The 15,938-nt window shown below is 36.8% G+C and overlaps 1 protein-coding gene across 1 annotated transcript in view; it reads left to right on the top strand.

Annotated features, from left to right (window-relative positions):
- Window positions 1-15,938, top strand: part of LOC114655924 (contactin-associated protein-like 5) — a 557,429-nt gene that overhangs the window by 475,720 nt on the left and 65,771 nt on the right. The window contains exons 18-19 of the mRNA XM_028807237.2: window positions 5,090-5,329; window positions 7,571-7,795. Coding sequence (XP_028663070.2) covers window positions 5,090-5,329; window positions 7,571-7,795 — 465 coding nt within the window. The remainder of the gene's footprint in view (window positions 1-5,089; window positions 5,330-7,570; window positions 7,796-15,938) is intronic.

Raw genomic sequence — 15,938 nt, 5'->3', positions numbered from 1 at the left:
TTGCCTTCCTCACATTTACTTGGAGGTTCTGATCCTGGCACTAGCTCTGCATCCTCTTGGCCACTTTCTCAAAATGTGCCATTGTAAAAGACCAAAACAGACAAGAGAAAGGTTTGAGGATCCACCCCATATAATCACAAAGTTTTGACTTAAAAACTGAATGAAAAGAGTAGTCATCAAAAACTGAGCTCAAACATGACTGACTGAGGAAGGGAATGTATTTGTTTTATAGGTAGAGAGGAGGAATAGGGATGTCCAGAGGATTATAATAGGAAGTGAGGTCAGGATCTGGGCGGGGACTAGAACCAGATGTAGCGTCTGATTGGGTGTTGGCTTTAAGTAGGCTTTCCTTTGATTGATCTGTAGAAGAGGGAGAACAGATGTTAGTACACTTTGTCAACCCCTGCTCTGGCATATTAGATTTAGTTAAGCACAATACACTCGTGTGTGACACCATATTGTAAGAGGTGTCAATCACTGCTGTGTCATCTGCAAACTTGACAACTAAACAATTGCTGTCAGATTCTCTCAGGCTGTTAGTATAGATAGAAACTGTCCTTTAAACATTTCATCTTTAAGTTATTATTGTAAGCAATATAACTTTCCAATTGCATGTAAACCAAGTCCTGGTAATGTGACTCTGATAAAGAAAGGAAAAAAATCAGTTAGTAGCAAATTGATTTTTGGTGAATCAAAGTCAGCAGTGCAATTTGCTGGCATAATGAGAATTACAGTATATAGGCCTTGTAAGCAAAAACAGAGTAATTAGTGTGGAATTGTTCAGCAACATTTTATTTTGGGTACAAAAGATGGTTATATGTTAATTACATCATTATGATGTTAATTAAACTGTTTTGAAAAGGTAACCTACTTTATTAAACAAATGCAGGTGAAAAAGAAAAATGAAAAATGATGCTGGCTCTTTTTTGAAGAAAACATTAGTATATTTGCAGTCTGATACAAATCCAAGGCCATTTTATTAGCCTTTTATTGCTTTGGTACTTTAGTCTTTAAACATATTCATATCTTCAAAGGCACTAGCATATACCCTCAGAATGATTTAGGGCAAATACTGCACTTTCAAAAGCATCCCTTGCTTCACTATAGGAAAATGTATGACAAGTCATTGATATCCCTTAATATTAGCATACTAATACAATCAAAATGATCCCGGCTTTTGCAAAATAGCCTTTTTGTCTCTGTCTAATAGTAACTAGCTATTCAAGTCTGGTGATGTTTCTTCTGGTAATTGCTGTGATCAAAAACTCTTTTCTACAGGGATTCTTTCCTATATTCGTTTTTAAAAGCTACTATTTATCATGTCTGTTTCATTCAAGATAAGGAAGAGTCCAACAGTTTCTTTTTTCTTTGTGTATATTGAAATCACAAAGTCTGTCCTTTTTATCACATCAAATGTTCAACAATGTAACTTGGATTTATTAGAGGATTGATATTGTATATCTTCACTAAAATACAGCTCATCTACTATATAAAATTAAAAAGTAATGTGCATGAAATGTTTCATTGTGTCAGCAGCAATTTTTCCACCAACAGGAGAAAAAAAATAATAACACCACATAATGTAACAGATACTGACAAGTCAGAAAATTGAGCTTAATTACAAATAACCATATGATTGAAACATGTCATCCACTTATCACTCCAAGCTCTAATATGATTACCTGACTAACATTAACTATCTAAACATCCATGAAAATACACTGAAGAACTTTGGGGGGTGACAAAACTAATTTAAGCAAAGAATAAATGGACAGAAGTACCAAAAACCTCATAAAAGACAAATCTATTAACATGTAAATATAACAGGTAACATACTGAAATGATGAAATTAAACTTAAAAAGGAGTTTAAAAAAAGATCAGAAGTAAAAAAAAACATTAAGAATTGACATTCTTACCATTGAGCAGGCATGCACTTATAAGGAGAAAATGGCTGTGAAGCACACTGACTCGGTTCCTGTCCATGTTGCATATGTGACAATATACGCATGATATCATTACATAGTGGCCATTTTGGATCCTTAATACAATGCAAGGTCAAACAATACCGAAATGGAAATCAAATAAATGATGATAAGTAAACTATTCAAACTGCACTGAATTGGCACAGACATAGTATATACCTAAAAGACTGTACATTATACATGCAGGACTAAGTGACGTGTCTACAGTGGCAAATTTAGACATTCCTTTAAAACTGCATTAATATGTTACTGTTTAGTTATTTTTTACAAACATATGATGGACCTGTTTTGAGACATCTCCTGTCTGAAAGAAGATATTAACATTTAGCTGCAGAATCCTTCTCAGATTTTGACTAAACAAGGAGTTATAATTTGGATTTAAAGCCATCCATTATGTAGTAGTAGTAGTATTGTCGCATGTACAGAGAACAGTGAATATTTATATATATATATATATATGTATATACAGTATATATACATGTAAGTGTGTGTATTTTTATAGATATTGTTTGTGTTACAAGACACATAGTCTTTGAAAATAAGAATTGACTGGAAGATGAAAGCATGAGAAAACACAAAGTCAAAAAAATATACAGAGGTCCTAACCCTGAAGACTAATGAAAGCACGACCAAAACAACAGAATAAGGCCAAGGTTGAGTCAAAGATCAATTTTGGAGTTCAAAAACCTACTGCTAGGGCCTACTTGTAATAAAGCCAACCAACACTAAGAGTCTTGAGAGTTTTTTCAAGCAGCATCCACTAAGGGATAACGTGTCTGGTGATGGTCACATCTGATGATGTAATTCAGAACAATAAATAAAATTAAAAAAAGACATTGTTAAATTTTAACTTTATAAAAATAAGTTACAGTAAAAAAACAAAAAATGCAATTTCTGACTCAAAAGACTAATTATAGAATAAAAATATGCATATAAAATGCTTTACAACCTACAGCATGGCGTTTCTCTGTTTATTTTTTCACTTTATAATTGTAATTATAGTCCATCTCTCCAGCACTGCAAGCAAGGTAGGAAACACCAATGGAGAGAGTGTCATTCCATCGCTGGAGAAGCTTAAATTATATATTTGTGCATTTGGTCGTTTAACTGTATTTTTTAATCCAAATATGACTTACAAATTACAAATGAAAGTTCTTCAGTTGTGTATGTATCCCTGCTGTAAGATCTCTGCCAATACAAGTGACGCATGAAGGGTCACACAGTTAGTTACAGGTGGAGCTAAAACCAGCAGCTTTATACAGTCAAACACCTTAGTCTTTTGTTCAAAATATAAATGCACATTTTGTAAACTACGTTTTTAATCATTTACATCTTGCCTGAAGAAGAGGCCTGAGTTGCCTCGAAAGCTGGCATATTGTATTCTTTCTAGTTAGCCAATAAAAGGTGTCATTTTGCTTGACTTCTCACTACATCCATAATGGCTAAAATGGTAAAACACCCTAGTACTACTACTATATCATTAATGCTTTTTTTAAGTAATGCTCGAGTTTGAAAGTTAACGTAGAGATCCAAGATTTTTCATGGTGACTATTTATATCATTTTTTTTAGGTGGTAATATATTGTATAATAATAATAGTCTGTCTCTGTCCCCACAGAAAAGCTTATAAAGGGTGAAAATGCAAACATAACCTAACAGTTCAAGATTCATATTGAGTCTTCTGAAGCTGTGAAGCACTATCACTAACTAATATTCCTGGACTGGCCCTGTGTTATTTATTTATATTTTGGTTGTTTAAAAGTTTTTCCATCAAAGTAATAATAATTAATAATAAGAAGAATTCTTTACATTTATATTGCACTTTCTTCACTACTCAAAGCTCTTTGTGCTCAATGCATGGAGGACCCAGGTTGCGAACCCATGGTCTCCTAACTGCGAGGCAGCCACACTACCATTGTGCCAAAATGAAAGTCAATAATGAGGCTCCTATGTAAAGTATGGTAGTTTTAAGGACTGCACATTTTGACATGTTACTAGTTTCTTATTAGCACTCCTTGTATTAGCCTGGAAATGTGATGAACTGGTGCTCTGTTCAGAGTTGGTTCCTGTCTTGTGCGGAGTGCTGCTGAACATAGATAAAGCAGGTTGGTTTATTTAATGGGTTTTGTGATTGTTTTATACCAGGTGGAAGTCTGTTTTTATTGTTATTGTTTCCTGAGCATTATTGATTTTTGTTTTCATATATGAAATATTATATATTACTAGGTTGCCATCATTGTTTTTCATGGCCACTCCTATATTGTTGTTAGAAATGACACTCCTTTGCAGTTACCGAATGTACAACTAATGCAGCTTAATGTGTGACGTCATGCCTCCTCAGTTATATAAAAAAATGTCAGTGCAAAGTAAAAGTTGTTAGGACTTTAAGAACCTCTAAGATTTTTGTTTTCATATATGAAATATTATATATTACTAGGTTGCCATCATTGTTTTTCATGGCCACTCCTATATTGTTGTTAGAAAATAAACAATGTGATACTAGCAACTACAAACATTTAAATACATTTAGGGAAACACTTCTGGCTTTAACTTACAGTTTTTAATTGTGATCTGTGATCTCTGTGTATCAAACCCTAGTAATGAATATGCTCATTTTGATCCCCAAAAGGAAATGTTATCTGTTTCTGCAACTGCCATAATGAAGACTTCTTCGATTGTATTTACAGTTTTTCTAATATTAACATTAAAATGACAGAATGAATTTGTATAGAAACAAGCACTGTATTTTATTTGTACTTTTCTTTTTATGTAACACCTTTCTTACACGTACACTATTCCAGGACACTGTGAAAGCATAGCAAAAGTGTAAATATTTACAACTTTGTACAACCTGAACTCTAATTAAGACTTGGTGTACGGTGAAATGCTAAGATGTACCCAAGGTTAAACCAATATGCATTTTTACAGTCCAGTGCTCTGCTATGAAAGAAATTCAAAAACATTTTGTCATTTACACCACCTTATTTCTATATTTAATAAAGAAAACATAGCATGCTTACAAGACACACAAAAATCTATCTTTTTTGTATCAGAAAATTGTAATTATACTGAAAGAAAGATATAAATGTATTATTTCTTTCCTACAGGAGGCACTGCATCAAGAAAAAAGGGGTTTCTGGGTTGCATTCGCTCTCTAACACTGAATGGTGTTACCCTTGACTTGGAAGAGCAGGCAAAATTAACATCTGGTGTCCAGCCTGGCTGCCCTGGTCACTGCAGTAGTTATGGCAGCCTGTGCCACAATGGAGGAAAATGTACTGAGAAATATAATGGCTATACTTGTGATTGCAGCAACTCTGCTTACATGGGTCCCTTCTGCACCAAAGGTAGTTATTAAAGGCATGTGGTTAACATAGACAAAAAGTTGGACTTTTTTCTGTAACATTCAACAAGAATTTACTATGCTCAAGACCAGATTCTGCTACTCCACTCTACAAGATGGATAAGTAATGGAAAATGAGAATTTCTAAAAAAAATCCAGCTGAGCAATGTCTCATGTTTCTTTACATATGCCTGTTATTTAGTGGTTAAAAAAAGAGAATATGAAAATGATGTTACATGTTACTTGTAGAATGTCTGTTTTTTTAAAAAGATGCTTGCTAGAAATCTAAATCCTTCTTGACACCTGAGTTGGATGGTGTGTCTATTGCACAGTATACACAATGTACCACATTAATTTGTGTTTTATTCACAACAGGTGTTTATGTTTTCTAATTTGTTTTAGTAATACTTTACTCTCATTTCAAATAGCCACATGATGAGTAGACAGATGTGGAAGAATATGAATGAACAGATCCTCTTTAGGACACAGTGTTACTTTCATGGGAAAAGAAAATATGTAATTAAATTAAAAAAGGAAACCTGTTAACACGAAAAAATAACTCAAAATGAATAAAATACATAATGGAAGTATTTTCATTATGCAATGCAATTTAAGAACAATATATCAATCAATTCTTTATCTGTATCTGCCCATATATAAAAAAATCCAGCTGCCTTAGTGATATTCCAGGAATGAATTTGGAAATCCCTGCATATCACAAATTATGCATTTTGGTGTCATAACATTGTAAAAAAAGATCGATACTAAAGATTGATCAGCAATTTAGTTGAGTAACGGAGGATGGAAAAGGAGGTCAAAGTTTATTGTACACAGAGTAGCAAGACTACCAAGATAACTAAACAGACACACTGTTTTTCACCCAAAGTAACACACTACTCACCCACCTCAGAAAATTTCAAAATACTAGTTGAATCCACAGGGCATTTCAAAATAGAAGCTGTCTCCATTTATGCTTTTCATTCACAGTAATTCACATTATACGGTGCTCATTGGTAGATGGCTACTTTCAACAGAAGATACTGAGAGAGTAAGAGAAACGAGAGTAAGATATTAACAGATATTCATTTCAGTTCAAATCTGTATTATTCCAAGAGTAAATTTAGTTTTGTCACCAGGGTGTATTTGAAATGGACTATTACAATGCATTAATAAGGAAAGAGGCAAAAACTCAACCTTTTCTTTGAAAAACGAGGAGAAAACATAGTAGAGAACACGAGTCACATGATATAATATAAAGTTGAAGTTATATTTGCATACGTACATGTATTCCTGGGACCTTTGTCTATATTAGGTAGGTTAGAAAATGACATGACACATATACATTTTCAAACGCTTTACTTCAGTTCAGACTTGTGGAGGCAGCATCAGACATAGCCCTGGATTTGACCACAATCTAATGTAGAGTAAATCACATTTACTGTATAAAACATTGATCAAAGTAAGCTAGAAGTCCACATTAAAGAATTATCTGGAGTAAAAACCAGCAGCTCCAATGTAACTATAGGACCAAATTTGAGAAGTATGCCTACTAAAATTGAATGAGATCAGAAAAAAAATAATATTTTATACAGAGAAAATATGTTTATAATAATAATTAGCAAATAAATCAATCAACAAATTAATCATACAATCATTCATTTTGCAAAACACATTTAGTAAACAGGAGGGGTTCAATAAAGGGAAAATTTCTGAAGTGCTTTCAAATATCCACTAGAATTTCTGCAAGCAGTTGTGTAATAATTGTTCATTATGTGTGTATTTCAGAAAGAAATGGAACTTGATAATGACCTGTTCATAGGTTGAATAAGACATTCAGTTGCTTTTTAATTTTCATTAAGCTGTGGCCCAATATCATTTGACCATTACTTTTTGATCTTTTGTGAGGATGTCTCCAACATTTGTATCTTAAATACATCATCATTGATCTTAAAAGGTGACAATATCATGTTGGGGAGATTTTTTTCCATTGTTAAATATCTTGGAGTTCCAGAGTTTTGATGCATATCAATGACTGAGTATATCAGAAGGTAGCTGAAATGACTAACTGAATGAGTCTTATTTCTTTTTGTGAACTAGTATTGCTTTCTTGAAAATACAGTGAATTAAGACCTTACCTATCAAATAGGACTTAAGTTTTTTAACTGTCTGAAAATGTGTCTAATTTCAGGCCAATTTCTGAAATATTTTCAACATGTTATGCGTTTAATGTTTTTATTGATTGCAGAAGTCTCAGTAATTTTCGAAGCTGGATCTTCAATGACCTATACTTTTCAGGAGTCGTTCTTAAGCAGTCAGAATGAAAGTGAACAGTTTTCTGCAATTTTTACTGAAAAAAACAAGCCAAGAAATAACATCACCTTCAGTTTTCTAACAACACACACACCAGCAATGTTGTTTTTTGCTACTATGGACCTTCAGGAGTACATGGCCATTATTCTCTCAAAGAGTGGTGAGTACTCTCTTACAGATATAAAGCTGATGATTCATTAGCTTTCATTCAAAGGATCCGTTAGAAAAGCCCAGTAAAAAGAAATAAAGAAGCTTGAAAGAAGCTTGTGGCAGCTATTAAGACAACCTTTCAAGCTTATTTTATTTAGTTCACTTCAGGTCTGACTCTAATAATGATAATCTATTATAATAACATTTGCTCTGTAAAGTTTCCTGTTATGATGCTTGGTATTAACAGTGTTATTTACAATAATGATTGCAGTTATTGTTGTGTATCTTGATCATACTGATTTTAATTAGGAGACTAATTTGTCTACATGAAGACTTTCCACTTTTTCACATCTGATTTATTACTACCTTGCAATAGTTTGATGTTTTACTGAGTGATGTATCACAAGTGAATAAATCTGGAGGCATTTATTGAACATAAGAAGGATTTTTTTTTGCTCTACACATCTGAAGTCCTTAAGCAGCTAAAATAACAATTTACTGTATAAATAAAGATGAGTGTACCTGTTCCTGAGGTAGCCATGCACACCAAAGCAAGAAGCTACCTCTATTATGCTTTGAAGATGGATTGGTTTGATTTTGATTACATGCCATTTATTCCTTTCAATTGACCATTTCTTTACTAATACTGTATTTCAGAAACTTGCAGGTTTGGGTTTTTCTTTAACTGCAAAGTCTAATCTGGCCTTTTTTGTTGCTGATGAGAGATTTTAGTTTTGTGGTGTGGCTTGTCTTTTCTAGGTGTATTTGGTGATGATTGCTTTAAAATATTTTTTCAGAGTGCCCTGATTATTTCTAAATCATCATCTGTTAATGTCTTCCTCGGATAAGTTGACCATTGCTTAATACACAAATGGTGCCTTTCTTTCTCAAGATATTTCAGATTATTAATTTTGCCATGCTCTGTTTCTGTGCTATATTTCTCAATTTCTTTTTCTTTCATCATCCAGATTGCTTTTCGTTCACAAACAAATCCACATTTTGGTTTAGAGCTACTGACTTGAAATTTAAATTTAAGTCTAACACTACATAGTCACAGCTCCTTCATCTTTTCCTACTCACTCCCACAAAAAACATCTGCCTGGCAGCCAATTGTCGTAATACTTAAGTTGGCCTGAACTGATAAAATATAAAAAATAAAGTGGTGAGCTTTTCAAACAATCAGCCATATACTATAGGTAGAAATACAGTATATCACAGAAAGGTAAAATTATGTGATTTCTGTAACATCCTCCCTTCTTCATCTTAATTTCAAACTGCTTGAGTTAAAAGACTTTGCTAATACACATGCAATGCTTATTTACTACTTAGTTGTTACTGTTTTGTCTACATTGTACTATCATTCTTTTTGAAGTAGCTGGAAATTTACAATGATTGCTAATTTTTGGTAATGACTATCAGGCAAAATATACATGTAATACTCAATTCAAACATTTGAATAATTTTGCTTTATGCAACTTTGCAAATAACTCTGAGTAAACTGATTAAACGTGAAGAGCATATGAGCATGATTGTTTTGGAAGAAACCAGTAATTGCTGTGGTAGTTGGCCCTCTATAATTCAGTTTTTTAATTTGGAATTGTTTTTCTCCCTGTTTATTATTTTTATTGTTTTGACAGTAAAATTACCACAAGGACCATTTTGTGTAGTCTCTAGTTATGAATGCCACTATTTTTGCCACAGTCATGTTTTTTACTGTTGCTAATAACACAACACAGATGTCATTGCATCACATTTATTTAAGATCGCATTACACAGCTTCTAGCATCCATGATTGTGGATTCACCATAATAAACAAATTACAAGGGGGAGTTAAGCTAAAGTTAGAAAACGGGATTTATTACAAAATGTAACGAACCTTAACAAAACTAATAATGTCATTTCCCAATGTAGTCTCCACCCTTCTCAATGCACTTGCGCCACCTGCCTGGAAGTGCCTGGATTCCAGCAGAATAAAAGGTTTTGTCTTCTCCTAGCAAGCCACTCGTGCACCCGAGTTATTGTCGAACATTAAATGCCGAGGGTTACTACAGTCACTAGTGCAAATTTCTGTTACTCGCTGGAGGCCAATGTGAAGACTACTATTTGATCCAAGCGGCAGGGACTGCTGTCTCAAGGAGTCCTTTTGCTACAAGATAATGCCCACCAACACACTACTAAGAACAGCAAGGCTTATCTGGAGAAACTGAAGTTTGAGGTATTGCCACATCCTCCTTATTCACCAGATTTGGCATTGTATGATTTCCACCTGGGTGGTCGTTGATTCAAGACAGATGATGACATGAAGAAAGCGGTGCACAAGTGGTTGTGAGGACAAGGCAAAACCTTTTATTCTGCTGGAATCTAGACACTTCCAGGCAGGTGGTGCAAGTGCATTGAGAAGGGTGGAGACTACATTGAGAAATGACATTATCAGTTTTATTAAGGTTCCTTCCATTTTCTATTCAATACCTTTTTCTGACTTTAGCTTGACTCCACCTCGTATTACCTTTAGAGTTGGTTGGGTTAAATAATTCTAGCTTTTTTGAGATTCTAAACAACTTAATTCTGACTTTGACTTTGGTTTTGTTCTTCTTGTCTTTGTGAAGAGATAATTCTGTCCTCCGGGTGCTCCGGTTTCATCCCACAGTCCAAAGACATGCAGGTTAGGTTTATTGGCGATCCTAAATTGTCCCTAGTGTGTGCTTGGTGTGTGTGTGTGTGTGTGCATGTGCGTGCGTGCGCGTGTATGTGTGTGTGTGTCTTGTGGTGGTCAGATGCCCTGCCTGGGGTTTGTTTCCTGCCTTGTGCCCTGTGTTGACTGGGATTGGCTCCAGCAGATCCCTGTGACCCTGTAGTTAGGATACAGCGGGTTGAATAATGGATGGATGGATTTTATTCTGACTTTGGCATGTTTTAGTCTATGATTTTTGCCTGCTTCAATTTGTTTTGTACGTTTCCTGATCTTTTCACTGTTAGTTTTCCACTGGAGACTTTACTTTTGCAAAGTGACCATAACAGTAGGTTAAGTCAAGTTTATTGTCATAGTACATTGAAATTCATACTTCCATATCTTCTCAGAAAAGTTGACAAAAACACAACATTAAACAAATTAAAAGTATACTTAGCATCCATCATATATATACAGTTATGTATAAAAGCAGACCACAGCACTTCTGGCATTTTATTGTTAATATGATTTTGTTTAATCCTAGAGAGCCAAACAGAATAATTAAATGCAATATAATTAACCATCTGCACACCTTGCACATACCTTCATATATAGTGAACACTTATTGTGTTTTAGACTGGCGGCCTGCTGTCTCTATACATTTCCCCAAGTGTCTATAATTCAAAAGTGAATTTTATTTAACCCAATATATTTTAAAGGAGAAAGCAGTAAAGTAGCAAAATAAACAGATTGGAAAGCTCTAGCTATAACAAGGCCCACTATATAGCCTTTGGACCAAGCCAACAAGATGAGATGGCTCATCTACTAACATACCCTGGAAACAAATTTTGTGCCACAATTACAAAAAATGATCTCTTCTCTCATTTCCTTACATTCTGAGGCAGCACTGCCTCCATACCACATTGAACTCTTTGTAATGACTCACCTCACATTTCCAGAAGTTCTCTGATCAGTCTACTTCCAGGGTCAGGAACAGTGGCAGCTTGTGAAAAAAATTTGGGCAGGGGTGCAGTTTTTGGGAGGACAAACTGAAGCAGCATTTATCGCTTATATCAGGCATGTCAAACACGCGGCCCCCGGGCCGCATGCGGCCCGCAACAGAAATCTGTGCGGCCCGCATGGCAGATCCTAGTTAGCACTGAACTTGTACAAAATGATAACTATCGTTTGTGAGTGAATCATTCTGCATCTTCGGTGTTACCTATTGACTTTTCTTACTTCTGCCTTCTGACAAAAGCGCGTTTTCCCATGGCATTACGGTACCGGAAACGTCATCTGCTAGTATAGCCACGAGCCTTGACCAAAGTTAATGAGCCGCAGCGTCACAACTGAAGTGCTAGGCTGCAGCAGCGGGCAGCAGGGGTGGCCTTAGGCATGTGCAAACTGTGCACCTGCACAGTGCCGCCAAATCCCAGGGGCTGCCACGCCAATATATATTGAATATAAAACAGAAAGGGAAAATAACGACACAGCTGACGACAATATGACTGAAAAACATTGAGTTTCTTTTTAATTAGTACGCTGTATTTACTAATGTCGCTAGAGTTGGAGCAGTAAGCTATATGTAGTATTATAATGTTTTGCCGTAATGAGAATATCATGGGCCGCCACTTGGTTTTCAAGTTACTAACACGCGTATATAGAAGCGTGTCATGAGCACGAGGCGGCTATGCAGTGTCCGCAACGGCGAAGGGGCCACCGATTCTTTCTCTGCCCAGGGCCGCCACGAGCCTAGAGCCGCCCCTGCTAAGGCTACACTACTGACTGGGCTGCTGAGACTGGCCACTGGGCAGAACTGACCATCACGAGTAGTAATAGCCCGCATATTTTCACGTTTTTTTTGCTCTAGTTTCATGTAATTTTGTGCTAGTATTGTAACGAACAGTTAGTGCAGACTACAGCTGAAGATCTGAAGTGGACGAGAGAAGTTGGTGAGTTGTTTATTAACATATTTTTGTGATTTTGAGGTTGTAAAATTATTGTAGGTCAGGTGGCTTTTTGCATATCGGCTTATTTTACAATATAAACTTTGAAGTAAACTTAGTAAAGTAAAATTAGATTTTTGGAGGATTGGTTTTCCAACTTGAATTACTGAGCAATGAATTCAGTGAGCATTTTCGTGATTTCAGTTCACACAAACGGCATTGCGCTGTTCTCTTACAACGTTGAGAATGCGCCTGAGAATATCCAAATGGAATTGATTGAAGTGCAGTCAGATTCAATTCTGAAGGCAAAATACAACAAAGTTGGTGTGCCAGGCTTGTATGCTTACCTGCCACCCTCGTATGTGCAGATCCGTAAGTTGGCATCGAGAGTACTGTCAATGTTCGGAAGCACTTGTTAATGAAAGCTACCAAAACCCCACATCGCTCAAGACTTACCGTCGAGCACCTTTCATCCCTCATAAAAGTTGCAGCTGCACAAGATTTCAAGCCTGATATTGACGAACTGGTTACTAACAAGAGATGCCAAGTGTCGGGACAAAAGAAATAAATCTCACACTGTAAGGCTCCTATATAAGCAATGAATATAATATAATGAATATCAATCATCAAGACACTATATAAAAGCGGTCGGGATTATCCTTCCATCCCGTGAGTGCAAAGCGTAGCGGCATTCTGCTTATCACAGACTTACTACTTGTGGCTTGCGGTACGAAGCGACGCAATGTGAGCAGAGTTCTGGTGCTCCCATCGTTCCCTTGCTTTTGTGCGCGATGCGCTGGAAAAATAGACAAAATTATGTCTCAGGAAATAATTAATGTTGATGGAGTACAAATGCCTCACCGCGTAGTAAACATTAGGAGAGATGGTGCATGCTTATTCTCAACTATAGCTTATTTAGTGCATGAAACTCCGTCTTTAGCGGTACAGATTCGGGCTGACATTGTACGACATGTTTTAAGTAATTGGTCAAGGTTTCAGCCATTTACAATGATGCCGTCAGGAATCTCTTATACAAATGAGCTTCAGTATCTCACTGAAATGTCAAAGTTTCAAACTTATGGTACCATTTCTGAGCTAATGGCAGCGGGAGAGTTGTTCCTCAATGAGTTTCAAGTATATTATTATGGAGTCCTACACTCCAAGTTTGGACAGGCACTCGAGGGGATAAAAAAACTTAGGTTTTCGGGAGATGTTATGAATGGGCACTTTGATGTTCTCATTCCCTACACTTACATGCCTGATGTACACATGGAGCGCACACAAATTGAGGATAAAAGTCGGTCGCCTTAAAAGGCGGGTGAGCCTAGTAATATAATAAGGACCTAGCTAAGAGGTTAAGACTCTAATTCTACACTGTTGTATGGAGACTGCATGGAAATAAATTGCTTTTCTTTAAACTTTAAGTGTTACATTTTTTAAAGTTTTTAGTATTGGAAAGAAAGCTACAGTAACTTTGTATAATAGTATAATAGTATTTGTTACAGTACAGCCCGCTGACACACGTATGGCAGTCGAAGCGGCCCACCAATGGTAGTGAGTTTGACATGCCTGGCTTATATAGTGCCTTTCACATCTATATGTCTATCTGGTCATTCCACATGCTTTTGTGGTCCTCAGCATAGTGTCACTGCACATCTTGGCCTGTCCAGTACCAGACCCATAGGAGAAATCCAGGCTAAAATGTATTATACACTTTGCACCATGCTGCCCAATCTGATGCCAGCTTTGCCATTTCTACTATGCTCCAGAACTTCAGTCCGTGACATCTTCAGTCCCCTTATTCTTCCCATAACTTGTCTTATAGATGTAGAGAGGAACAGGTGCACCTGCCATCCAAATTTTATACTACTCCTGTTTCTAAATTGCCCAATCCTCTGCCAACTTGCCAGGTTCCCAATTCTGCCAAAACCCACACCATAATGTCTGCACCGCACCTCCATAATCTTCCAATACCCTGGACTTCCATCTGTCCTATAACACATCCATAGCACAGGTCAATCCAAATCTTATTCGGCCTCTGCTAATAGAATGTCCCGTCCTTGGCCATTTGCACTGTATTCCATAAATTCACAGCATACAATCAGTTGTTCTCTGATTTTTCTCAAATCTTACATCCCAGTTTATCATTTAGCATACCCTCAGAGTCATTCTCACCTTAATTTTATTCTACACTTGCTGCCAGTCTGCGCAGTCCAATGCAAGGTTGCCAGGCTTACCTCACATGGGCACAAATTCACATTGTAAGATCCACAGACCCCCACATTTTAAAGCATAACTCATCCTCCAACCTGTCTTGTACTTCACCCACAGGACAAGTCCACCCTAAATCTTATTATTCCTTTATGGTCAGTATACATATATTTCCTTGAACATAAATTTTACCCTTCTTTCCTTCAGGCCTGAAAATTTCTTGGTTTCCTTCTGCTTAAATTGAGTCATTTCACTAGGACTGACAAAAAATAGCCTTATGCTATTGTCTAAGTTAGTGTTTCTAAACCCTTTTCTTCTGCAGTGGCACACCTTTTGTAACCAAAATTTTCCCTCCACTGTCTTACTAAACACAAACACATATACAGTATATCTCATACACTTGCTCAACAGCCTAAAGGGGAGGGACAACCCCAGAAGCCACTAAAGAAAGGAGCTCCAAGGTCAGCGTTTGCAGACACAGCACTTAGAGAGCACTTTGGTGGTATCTCCAAGCTGCTTTGCCCACCCCTGTCTGCCTCAGAGGCAACCCATATGCCCACTATCCACCAGCCCTGTGAGGCTCGCTGGCAACCACACACCCAACGGCAGATGGACTCTAGCAGCCAGGAGACACATCTGAGGTGCTCTAATATGGTGATCATGGAGCTGCTTTTAGGCCTGCTTCTCCATGTAGTCATAACATAATATCCTCCTCAGACAGGTCTCAACCACCTGCGGAGCTTGTCCCTCTCAAGTTCAGACCCAGGTGAGCTACAGTATTATTTCCACGGCATGGCACACCTGGGTAGCTCTCATGGTGCACCACTGTGCTGTGGCACACTGGTTGAAAAACACTGCTCTAGATGACTGCCGCTTCTTTCATGCCACTTACATTCTTCAGAAAGATGTTTTAGGTCTTGTACTTCTGTCATTGTCCAAAATGCTTTGGTACCAACACTTTGAAACAGCAAACAGGGAAAGGAAAAAAGATATTACTTGGAGCACATCCAGGTAACCAACTTCATTTGTCATAACAAGACCAAGAAAAAGTCCATGTGTAAGCTTGTCTTCTTTTTTACTTAAAATGAACTATTTATGTAATGGTGTTTATGGTATAGCGGGTCCGCAGCTCTGAATGAATGGCCAGTTTTTTAAATGAATAATCACTGCATTCGCGGCTTAAGGATGGGTGTGGTAGTGTGGGTGGAGCGGTTCACAGGTGCGATACAGATGTATGCTTTTCCACACTGAAGTGCACAAGTGCGGGATCGCTTGTGTCCACAGTTGATGCTGGGAGCTGCTGATCGCCACACCTGTGCCACGTCCCC

This window comes from Erpetoichthys calabaricus, chromosome 8 (assembly GCF_900747795.2).
Source record: "Erpetoichthys calabaricus chromosome 8, fErpCal1.3, whole genome shotgun sequence".
Lineage (NCBI taxonomy): Eukaryota > Metazoa > Chordata > Cladistia > Polypteriformes > Polypteridae > Erpetoichthys > Erpetoichthys calabaricus.
Note: the sequence above shows the minus strand (reverse complement) of the source record. Positions and strands in the feature narration are given on the sequence as shown.